At 44.4% G+C, this 11,650-nt stretch overlaps 1 protein-coding gene across 1 annotated transcript; it reads right to left on the reverse strand.

Moving 5' to 3' along the window:
* Positions 1-1,497: 1,497 nt before the first annotated feature.
* On the reverse strand, positions 1,498-8,638 carry rgma (repulsive guidance molecule BMP co-receptor a). Its single transcript, XM_037253662.1, has 4 exons — positions 8,027-8,638; positions 5,293-5,408; positions 3,629-4,140; positions 1,498-2,470 (listed from the first exon to the last, which is right to left on the reverse strand). Exons 1-4 carry the CDS (start codon positions 8,038-8,040, stop codon positions 1,826-1,828), a joined length of 1,287 nt encoding a protein of 428 aa, XP_037109557.1. The 5' UTR covers positions 8,041-8,638; the 3' UTR covers positions 1,498-1,825.
* Positions 8,639-11,650: the final 3,012 nt, after the last annotated feature.

Raw genomic sequence — 11,650 nt, forward strand, 5'->3', positions numbered from 1 at the left:
TTGTTAAATCAGCATCAAAAGTATATTTAAGAAAATGCCTTCAATATAGTGGCAGTTTGCAGAAGAACGTGTCTTCTGACATCCACTAGGGGGCAGTAGAAGACTGACATACTCGCAAAGTCATCAAAAAGACAGGGTTCACTAAGACATTTTCTTTTATTCAATAAATAACTAACATTATAAACAGCTGGTGTGTGTGTTGCACCGCTTTTTTTTTTTAAACATACAGTTTGATCTCTTCGGGCATTTCCCAGCTGTTTTATTATTCTTATAATTAATTCCTTTTGAATTTCAAACAACATCAACATGAGCTGGATAAAAACATAAAGTGCGTTCATTTGGCAATCATGAGCAGCAAAAAACACAAAAGTTGACCATTGTGTTGTGTGCTGTTCATGTCTCTGCAAAAAAAAATAATTCTTAACATTATATTTCACATTCACAGTAAGTCAAATTAAAACAACTTTACACACTTTATGTACAATCTCACATCAGCTACTATAAAAATCACAATACAAACCACATCTACAAACACAAGATTCAGATTCCACATTACAATCACTTAAATTGCATCACTGCTGTCGTCAAAGCACCCCAAAACAAAAAAGGCAGCCAGCAGTGACAAATACTTCAGTGTTAAAATCAAACAAAGATGGATAAGAGCACACCCGAGAGCTCACGTTGAAATCAGGACTAACAGCTTCCCGTACAAGTGTCGCTGTCAAAATTCAGTCCTAAAGATGTTGGCACAGAGGCTCATTTCTCTGGCAAAGACTCAAGCCCTCAAATCACTTCCACAGGAATCGTTACCTTTTTTGCCTCATATCGTGACCCCCGCAAAAAAAAAAAAAAAACCTCGTGTATGTTTGTGGTTCAAACGAAAGGGTGTCAAACTCAAAGCCCTGGGGCACTCCACATCATTTTACGTAGCCATAAAAGGAAAAAAAGTTCATGGATTTGTTTCATTTTGTATAGAAATCTCCCCCCCCTACCAAATTCTGCATTAACATTAATTGTTGATTACTTTGTTTGCCATACTTTTCCACGACTTCTGATTTTAAATTCTTAGTCGTCTACACACACTGAGTGCTGTTACCACATACGTAATAATTTGATGAACATTCATGCAGTTTTTGGAAGGAAACAAAATGAAGTATGACTCTCCAATTAATTTAAGCAATTGTAAAAATGTACCACAGATGCTAAAAAAAACTGTCCTATGTTCACACAACCAAAAAATAGGACTCATTTATCTCCACAGCAGATGGGAGATTTTTTTTTTTTTTGTCAGCGCTCCTTTTCTTAGGTGTCAGAAGGCCTGACAAATAATTCAATGTAGCCCAATAAAGTAAATAAGGTGTCTGTCATTGTAATTGCAAAACCAAAATTGTAAGATGCTGCATTTTTTTTTTTAACCTAACACCTTTGTAAAATAAATGTAACGATAGTCGAACAAACAATACAGTGACTACTACTTACTGTATGTTGTGAATTTTTTTTTTAGGGCAAATTTGACAGTAAACTTCATAAACGGCTTGAAGCAAGCTTGCTTCTGTCTTGAAAATTAGTTTTCAACTGTATCGAGTGTGGCTCCTTGAAAAGAAAAATGTTCACTGAACGAGGCGACTATACGCTGAGATGCTTTCACATTCACGACGGCGGAGGGGACACCAAAACGACCAAAAAGAGCTTGACACCGTGAGCGATCAAAAGCCCTCATGTTGTCCTTCTCTGACTTGTCTGGCTTGGGTTGGATGAAGCAACGCCTCAACCGCCCCAGCCAATGGAAGCCCAGGCGGACATTCCCAAGGACTCATTGGAGTGGCTAAAGAGCAAGCGTGCACCACAAGAGGGCGACGACGAACTGGAGTGAGAAGCGATGTGCCGCGGCGCAGCTAGCGAAGGCGTCCTTGTCATAGATGTGATAGCGCTTGCTGTTGGAGTGCAGCGTCTTGACGTCCTCCAGGGCATAGTAAGCGGCCATGGTGAAGTTGATGTCCCCGGACGAGAGCAGGTCAAAGACGCACGACTGGAAGTAGACATCCTCCACGGGCAGACGCTCCTTACACTTGGCCCTGGCCGCCTGGTAGCTGAAGCCGCCAGCCTGGTTGCGCAGCTTCCTGAAGTCCATACGCTGGTTGGCGGGGCAGCCGTGCAGACACAGATACAAGTCCTGCTCGCCGTCGCCACCGTCATCCTCCTCCACCGAGCGCACCACCTCCTCGGGCATGCGCACAGCGAAGGTCAGGTAGCGGCCCACCTGCCGCACCACCAGCGTGGTGCCGATGTAGCGAGCCTGAATCTCCACGTGCTGGCCGGGCACCTTTTCCACCACGCGGAGGGCGTTGGCGCCGTGCCGCTCGCCGCCGTTCTTGGAGCCGTCGGCGAAGGCGGCGGGGAGCTCGTCCGTCTCGGCGTGATACGTCTTCTGGTCCACGCACTCCTGGAAGTTCTTGAAGATGATTGTCAGCTGTGGAAGAAACAGTTGACATTTCAACTTTCAAACGTTTTAAAGCAGCAACAGAAATGTCATTATTGTTTATGGGATTTTTTTTTTTTTAATTCCAAATGCAAATTCAATTTCAACTGTAAATATGAAGGAAAGTACTTCAACGTTTCTATGCCATGTTGTCTCACCAGCTTCAGTGTCACATTTCGGCTAGCTCAACATGGGGGGGTGTAAATGCCCAACCCAAAAAAGTGAGACGTCAGCAGTCAAAATCAGGCCTCAGTGTGCAGACACAAAGACGAGCCATTCATAGCGTTGCAAAACCTGCCAGTGAACCCCGCAACTATGCTCTGAGGGGGGCGAGGCGCTAAGTCACGTGTACGCTGCAGCTAATGAAGCCAAACTGGTCGGCGTTGTGCACGAAGGACATTCACGATTCATTGTCATTGGCTGTGAGATACTCAAAAATAAAAAAAAGCGGCGAAAGTGAGCGTGATTCCATCGTAGCCTGCCAGCCAGCCAGCCTCTTGTTTTGTGCTAATGCTAATCTCTTAGCAGATTGTTTGCACAGGTGCCTTTGGCTCACTGCCCTGTTTTCCTTTTGTCCACACTCAAGTCTCTGCTTTGCTTCCAAGTAGCTCACCGTTTAAAAAAAAAAAGGAAAAAAAGAAAATGGAATGACTTCAAAAGCAAGAGAGAGAAGCCGAAAAACGTAATAGCGTATCATTAAGGAACTTTTGATGAGTGCAAATGATCCCACCGCACATGTGAGTTTGGATAAACTGCAAAGTCAACAAAGCAGGCAACGAGCGCAGTGGAATTCTACTCGGGGACGTTTATCATGCGGCCATTAAACTCTGCGGAAATGATTAGGAGTGCAAAGATGATTGAGCTTGGCGACCAAATGCCTGCAAACATTGTGTTCACTACGCCAAGGGGGGAAAAAAAAAGCACACAAAGACGGCTAAGAAAGATCCAAGAGGCTTTTTTTGTCAATTTGGAATGATGGTGTTTTTGTGGGAAGGGTTGGAAATTATATATATTTTTTAATCCCATTGATCAGTCAAAATCGTCAAAATAATTGACAGCTGGTTCAATTTTGAAATGAATCAGTTCGTAATTGACGGACCGCAATAGTCCATGAGTGAGGAAATGTGAACGCCATGTGTGCCAGCTCACCTTGCTCGTGGCCGTGGCGGAGGACCCGGGCAACACGGGGGTGTTGGTCACCTGGACCGACAGGTACTTGTTGTGAATGAGCGGCCAGGCGCCCTCCACCTTGCACGTCTGGAAGTCATCTCCAAAGGTTCTCAAGTGGGGGTCCCCGAAGAAGCCGCAGTGCGTGAAATTGGGCCGAGCGGCGTTACGCGGGAAGCTGCGTTCGTAGTGGCACACCTCCGGGCCGTCCGAGCGCTCCTGGCTGTCGGGCGGCGACGGCGCGGCCGGGAGCTGGGTGCGGGCACGTGGCTGCGACGTGGGTCCCTCCTTGGAGCAGTTGTGCTGGCTCATGAGGTCCTCGATGCCGTGCTGGGCCGAGTGGTACGCCAAGTCGCCTCGGCAGGTGCGGGCGGTTCGCCGCACGCAGCTGTTGTACGCGCGTAGCGCCGTGCAGAAGTCCTCCTCCGGCCCCGAGTTGCTCGTGGAGGCCCAAAATTCTGAGTTGCACTTGAGGATCTTGCACTGTAGACTTGCTGTTAGAGGGAGACAACACAATATTCATATACCCTCAACATATTAATTCAAAGCAGTGTTATGGCACCATTATATACAGTAAAAGTGTTTTCGTGGTTTCAGTAGTCAACTTGTATTTCCACTTGACAATCGTAAATGAGATTTTACAGTTGACAATTTTTAAGGCAGTGCTGTGTAAAGCCTTTGCAAACCACTGCACGCAACTCAACTTTAACTCGTGTGGTTAGGTCGCCAATTCAGTTAACAGCATCCAGGCAGCCCTTTGGACAAATGTTCTTGGCTTGCGATGCTTTTAAGATGCTTCGGTGGGTGGGGCGTGTAAAAACCACAATAAAGTCCCACAGAAAGCACCCTGAAACACTCACGAGCGTCTCCGAACCTCAACGGCTAACAATAAGACAATCTCGTAACAATCTCAACTATCAGAACGTTATCACATTGTTGTTGCATGCTGATAAGGGTTTGGCAAACATTCGGAGTTGCTGTCATTGGGTTTATTTGAGTGACAAATGTGCTTTTATTAGCATAGCTTCTGCCACAGTAACTTTAAACCAGTCAGTGCCAAGTTTCCCTATTAAGCATGGCCTTAAAAAAAAGGCTGCGGCTCTCAAGTATCAAATTGCCCACTCCTTCTCTTACTCTCAAACTCGAACAATTTCTAAATTATTTTTAGAGGCAGCAATAACAACGGCTCAACACTGAGCCACCCTCTTTGGTATGAGCAGATGTAAGGGGAAAAAGTATTAACTTTCCATGAGCTACTGTTTAAAACCCAAAAGCCCCCCCCCCCCCCCCCCCCCAACAGAACAAGGCAGCAAAAACATCTTCACTTTAAGTTACTTTCTGACTTAACAAATCCAACACAGGGAAATTCACAACTATTTTCAGTGTATACAATATATCGCCCCCGTTTCAATCGATATATTTCCCCCAAGCGCAATTGGTCGTCAATCATCGCCATTTGACGTCAATCATCGCCATTTGTCGCTAATTGCGTAAATCGTTAGCATTGAAGACGCTTTTACGACACTTTGGCCGATTTCCAACACTTTGAGCGGCGCCAATGTTACCCGTTCAAACGCAAGGAAAAATGGTGGAACGTAAGTGTTCAATTGTTCTATCATATATAAGATGAAAAAGTTGCGTCTTACCTGTAGGGAAGAGTGATAAGAAGAGAGCGAGGACTCTGCACACTTGAAGCGCTGAGGGTCTGCCTCTCTTCCCCATAACCATCCATCCAGCTCGGGGTCGCCCTTCACTCCTCTGCCTGGTCGAAGAGGCGACACGGCGGGGAACAAGTTGACAAAAGTCCGGAAAACGAGTCTATAGTCGGGCCCGTCCTCTTTCATCACTTCCCTTCATGACCGGCAAGTGGACCGAACGTGAGCTAGCCAGCCGCGGTTGGAAAGGCAGCGAGCGAGCGGGTCATAATTTCTTTCCTTCGCGAGAGGGAGCGTGCTGGCTGGGGTAGCCGCAGATGTGTGGATGCCAGCCGGGGAGGGAGGGAGAAGAGAGACCCGGTTGCGAACCAATCCCCATTCGGGCCCCACTTACGCGAGCCCCCCCATTCCACACGGTTCGAATTACACCTCAATGCGTAGACTTGTTCCACGACTGAAGCGTTCACAAAGCACGATGAATTAAACTCAATCCCCGCGCTCACTTTGAAACTATATTTCAGATGAATACGTCACGACAGCAGAGTCAAAAAATCACTCATTAAATTGGAAAGGAAGTCATTCTGTAAAATATTGGCGCTACAACCGGTACAAAGAAGCGCAAAATAGTATTTATACGGTTTTTGTGCTTTATCACGCCATGAAGCTTAATTTATTTTAAAAATGAATGAAAAAAGTATTTTGGGAAACTCCCCTAAACTCCCCATTCAATATTTTTGGGCTGTTATTTGTCTTAATATATTAATGAAAATGTATCGTACAAATCGGCACAGACAGCTAAAAAGAAAATATTGCTCTGGTTGTAAAACCATGCAAAACCACCAAAACTTGCTTTGTATGACATTTTGCTTCCAGCATAATAAAACTAATAAATTATTCATAGCTAGAGCATAGTTGCACGCAGCCAATATGAAAGCCGTAGCGTTGGGCTCTCACCACAATGGAAGAAATGACAAGGGGGAAAAACGTCACTTACTGTTATTTATTTGTGAGTGTATTTGTCGTAAAGCGAGCCACGAGGCGCATTCCTGCAGTGCAGGAACCCCAAAGCACGAAAAACACCAAGCAGGGTCATTTGATGCACACATCAGGTTGTCCCAAATTTAAGGAGGGCACCCAAAAGTCAATGTTTTTTGTGAGGTTTATGTACATTACATGTTTATATATTTGATTAAGTTTGTGTTCCAGAAAATAATCTCTTTTTATAAGTATGGGAAACCTTGAATTAAAAAAAATACAATGATAAAGATGATGTAAGATGTCATGTGTGGTTTAAATGTTTGCAACAAGGGTGGTCGGCCCTCCTCCGACACATCTCCAACAATCTACTCCCATTTGATGAATTGTTCGGGCCTTCGGACGAAGATCCATTTTTGCTGACTTTCTCTTAGCGCTTGGATATGAATCATTTTGAGTGACAGTCTCCACACAGCAACCGTTTTGGACAACCTCAAGAGGATCATCTCTAAGTGGAAAATTATGAGGTACAATGTATGTTTACGTTGTTAACTACGCTGTGTGCAGCAAGCATGTATAGAAAATGACTTAGGCCTTTCTGGCAATCTGCACCAGCCGTCGTCATTTCGTTTTGTATGGCCGGTTGATTGACACAAAGACCTGACCAATCATCTAGCAAGCTAATTATGGATCTGAAACGAGAGTAGCATGTAGCATGCATGCTTAGTACAGTTCGATTCTGCAAAAATGCTTTTATTAGCTAATTGAGAGGGATATTATTTAAATGAAATCCAAATGACACCACAATAGCCATTTTTAGTAATTTGTCATTTTTCTTATGCGCAACATGGTAGGCTATGTATCGTTAGCTGAAAAGCATAATAGTCACTGAATAAAATTCTTGAATAAAATGAATAACTGAAATAAAAAAAAGACTAATGTTGCATGGCTTGCTAATTATTGTTTTTCTATCTTATTTAGATTCTCAGTCATCCAGGTCACGGTGATCCGCAAAGGTTGAATCGAGGCAACAGGATTCTTGCAGTATTTTGTAAAACAACTTTGGCAATTATACTCTCAGCCTGATGCTATGTATATATATATATATATATGAATCCACATTGTGTCGCACCTCTTACAGGCACCGTGCAGCATGAAAACAAAACAAAAAAAAAGATCCAGCTATCACATCTCAGCCGCTTGCTTTTATGGAGCAAGGCGTTTAAATCTGTGATTCTGCCTGTAAAATCCGGTAAGGCATATATTGACGAGCACTGCAGCTCCAAATGATGAGCATTAACCTGAGCGTGAAGAGTCAGTGAGACTAATCCGCCTGTTCCAACAGATGGCGCTTGTAAAATAAACTGGACCTCCCGAGACACAAACGCACATGGTGTAACGAGGACAGCCCAACCTGTCATTAAACGTCAACCTTATTGGACAGCCTGCTTATTGCTAATTGCAGCTGTCATGCAATTAAGGCGTACCAACATGAAAATGTGCAGTAAAGGCAGACAGGCGAGTGTGTGTGTGTGTGTGTGTGTGTGTGTGGTGGTGGGGGGTCGTCGTGGGTGATTTCACTGCTCTCACCGATTGGCCTCAAATGTGATGAATGGTCGAGAAATGAAACGCTGCTCCACAGGTTTGCATTCACTTTTTCTGCCAACAGCGGTTGAAATATTTCCCAGCATTTTGCACATGCGCGTATATTTATTTTTAAGATCATTTAATAAGGGACAATCGAACCAACCTTTGCGACTGCATGGAGTCCTCCGGGAACCCAGAGGACGGTGGACCAGACGCCCACGCCACGCCGCCTGGGAAAGCCCCTCTTTTTCAAACCAAATAAACGCTTCCAGTGTCAGTGTAATCCGCAATCGCGCTCACTCGGCGACTCTCTGCGCGACAAATCCGCCAACGTGCACATGACGTCCAGCGCGGAGACAAAAAGTGCCTGGAGCTTCATTCAGAGCGAAGCCAATCACTTGTGCTGTTTGCAAACGAGCGCCAGTCGATCGGTAAACACACATAATGTGACACCAAGTCCCACAAGTGGCCACATCTGCGCGTTTAATCCAAACACTTGCAAAGAAGAAGGAAGCTGCGCGGCGTTGCTCTGCTCCGCTCCGTGGCGAGCTCTGTCCGCTGTGTGGATGTTGTGAAATGGCTCGTTAGAAAGTGTGAGGGAGACAATGATCGGCACTGCGTGACGCCGAGCCACTTCTGCGAAACCCTCCTCGTTGCTCCCAGGGAGGCTCGCTAAAGCATGCGGCGTTCAAATCCGCACACATTCGAATGGTTGCAATAATAAATTGGCTGGGATTCATATTGTTTTAAAGCCTTTTGCTTTGACATTCTAAAAGTAGTTTTGGCCATTAACAGATTCAATTTACAGTGTTGTGGTGCTTTGAGATGCAAATGACCTGATTTATGAGTTTTCCCTAGATGAGAAATGTCATTTAATTGTTTATGCTTTGACTTGGTAGTAAGAATTGTGGATGTGCTGTACTGACAAGCAGCAGTTTGACAGATAGTGAGCAAAAAAAATACTCTTCAAGCTAGTTTATTTGACACCCACAGTTGAAGTTTACTGTGAAACTAAACATGAACACTTTGTGTATTTAAAACCAAAGCAACCACTTTGCCTGTTAAGGCTAACGATGCAAAATGCCGGACCAATAGCATTGCTGAAGCAACCCATGTAGACAAATATAATACTCACAGGCATATATTATTTATCCTCTGTGAAGAATAATTGTTATTACTGAGGAGCTATGATCAGCTCCAAGTATATCAATTTGTATGTTTGTGTTATACTGCGTCAAGCCAAATGTCCATTGAATTAAAGTGGGGGGGGGGGGGGGGTATAAAGTACACAATTAGAGAGTGCTATTTTTATCTTTATAATACATGACCTAATTTTATGTCGAGAGGGTGGAATAGATGAATGACATCTCATTGGAAAAAGATGATTTGAGACACGCGCTTGGTCACAGAACCTGTTAAATGCGTATCACAAGGCCTCACCGTATATACATTTATTATATTATGGTCATTATTGAGAGGAAAAAAACAAAGCCAGCAGGTTACAAGAAGACAAATCCAGCATAATGACAATTGAATGGAGAGAGAGGCACATAGCAATGGGGGGGGGCGCTGCACCTGTGTTTGGGCTGCAAGCAGGAAAATACCAGCGCAAGCCTCCCTCCCCCCCTCTGCCTGAACTCCTGCCCACACGGGCTGCTCTCCCAGCTCTGGTTTCTCCTCCTCTGATCAGAAAAATTCATTACGCCAGAGTGTGTTGAGATTTCCCAGCCAGGTCTCCACCACCGCCAAGATACAAATCCAGACGGTTTGCTAGCGGGGCCTTTGTTGCCGTCTGCCAAATAGTGAGCAGGAGATGCTCCATTAGTATGCAGCCACTGGACAGAGTTTTCACATGACATCAGTGGCCAGAAAAGACCTCTCCAATTCCAGATGGCCGTTGAGGGGCAGCGACATGAAAGGCCCGCTCGTTTTTGGAGGTGCCGGATGCTAGCCGCCTTCGCAAACGCAGCTGTTGCGCATGCCGCCTTGCTCGAGTCAATCTTACATTTTATGAACTAAATGTGCATTTGTTCGGACTGATATAACAATGAAAAACTGCTCACGAGACCTGATGGAAGTTTTTTTTGTTCTCACATAAATAGCTTGGCCTCGTACTGCCTAAAACGGTGCTTCAGGACATTTCATGTTTTTTTTGGTTACATTTTGTATAACTTTATCTACTTTTAGTGGCGCCAGACATTCAAATCAACAAGGAATTGACTTTTTTTTTGGCGGCTGTATGACTCGCTGGTAAACAAACGTGTGCTAGTAAAACCTGCTTTAAGTGCATTTAGCTCACGATTACCCGTGCGGGGAGGTTAGTTAGGCTTTCATCTCTTATTTGTGTTCAGGCATCACAGATTGTCTTGATGCTATTTTGTGGAGGGGTTGGTTGGCCATGCGCCAAGCAAAGGCGGAACCTGACACTTGATGACTCAAATCTGAACAAACAGATACCAGAAATGATGACGATATATTTTTTAAAACAGAATTCCTCAGAATTGCTTCAAAAAGCTTACGTGTCATCTCATCTTTTTTTTCTCTATTATGCTAGCTAGAAGCTAATTTTGTATTCATAGCAATATTTTCAAATACTGAATATGTCTTGCTACTTCTCATCAAAGATGGCGATGATGCACCTTTTTATATTTCTCATACATGTTCATCAGCAGTCCGCCCGCCGTTAGATAACGAGGTGTGAGGCTGAATTCCAAAACTCCATTAGGAGGTGATAGAGGGAGCTCCGCGGAGACGCCATGCGGAATTATGGCCACGTTCAATAACGGTGCGGGGGCGGGGGAGGGGGGGTCGTTTGCAAATTGGCCCCTTCGTGCCCACCGAGGAGTGAGCGTGAATTCGCAAAGCCTCATTACACAATCGCCTTTCTCCTCCGGGTCTTTTGAAAAGCCAGACTGCAATCCACGGAGGAGGGGAAAAAAAACTGTTTAATTCTGAATGTGGGCCGCGCTAGACAGAGTGTGTCAAGATGTAAAGACAAATAATTCACCGTTGCTGAGCTCAATGAAAGGAAGCACGTCAAGACAAATAGCGGAAACATTGGTGAGCAAATCGAAGTTTTTGGACACTGAGCACAATGCCAAGCCTGGCAGAACGTTTTTTTTTTGTATGTTGCTGAGCGTTGAAGGCTATCTCCATATGACAGCTGTCTTTTTAATTTCTCGCCAATCAAATTTCTACACAAAAGGTGAACGGCCACATTTTTTGCTTGCTTACGTTTGTTAATGTGAACTAAAACGATTCACATTTTGCAGCTTTTTTGCTCATTAAAAACGGCTAGTAGTCGTTAGTCCCAAAAAGAAATAAAAATAATATAAAAATAATTATAAAAAAATATACATATAATAATTGTGTGACAAAAAAAAACTTGGCGACCACTATAGTGTGCTGGCAAACTTTAAAAGCAGATTGATGGACTTCGACTCAATATATATTCATTCAAGTCTTTGCTACTCGTTTGTGGGTGGTTCCAAATAATCAGGCCAAATTCTCGTCAAGTCTTTTAAGCCCCGGCTGGCTCGATCTGTGCGCTTGTTGAACTTGACCGTGTCCCGTGGCGCTGTCCTGTGTGCACAGCTGCGGCGCTGGCTACATCCTGCCCTTCCTTTTGTATCGTCCCCTCTTGTCACAATAGATGCAGTTAAAAGTTTTTGCAGGTGTCTTCAAATGATCGGCAACCCAAAGTCACTTTGCTCTGGACGCAGACTGAAACCTGTTTCAGACTTTAATGTCACTGTGCTTGCTGTTGTTTCCTCCTAACCAACATTAT

Source organism: Syngnathus acus, chromosome 6 (assembly GCF_901709675.1).
Source record: "Syngnathus acus chromosome 6, fSynAcu1.2, whole genome shotgun sequence".
Classification (NCBI taxonomy): Eukaryota; Metazoa; Chordata; class Actinopteri; order Syngnathiformes; family Syngnathidae; genus Syngnathus; species Syngnathus acus.

Bases quoted from the DNA above. Each gene is read 5' to 3' on its own strand.
- rgma (XM_037253662.1), bottom strand. The intron at 4,141-5,292 runs GTAAGACGCAAC...TCCCTCTAACAG, and splicing joins CTTATCACTCTTCCCTACAG to CAAGTCTACAGTGCAAGATC. The intron at 2,471-3,628 runs GTGAGCTGGCAC...TTTCTTCCACAG, and splicing joins CCGCCACGGCCACGAGCAAG to CTGACAATCATCTTCAAGAA.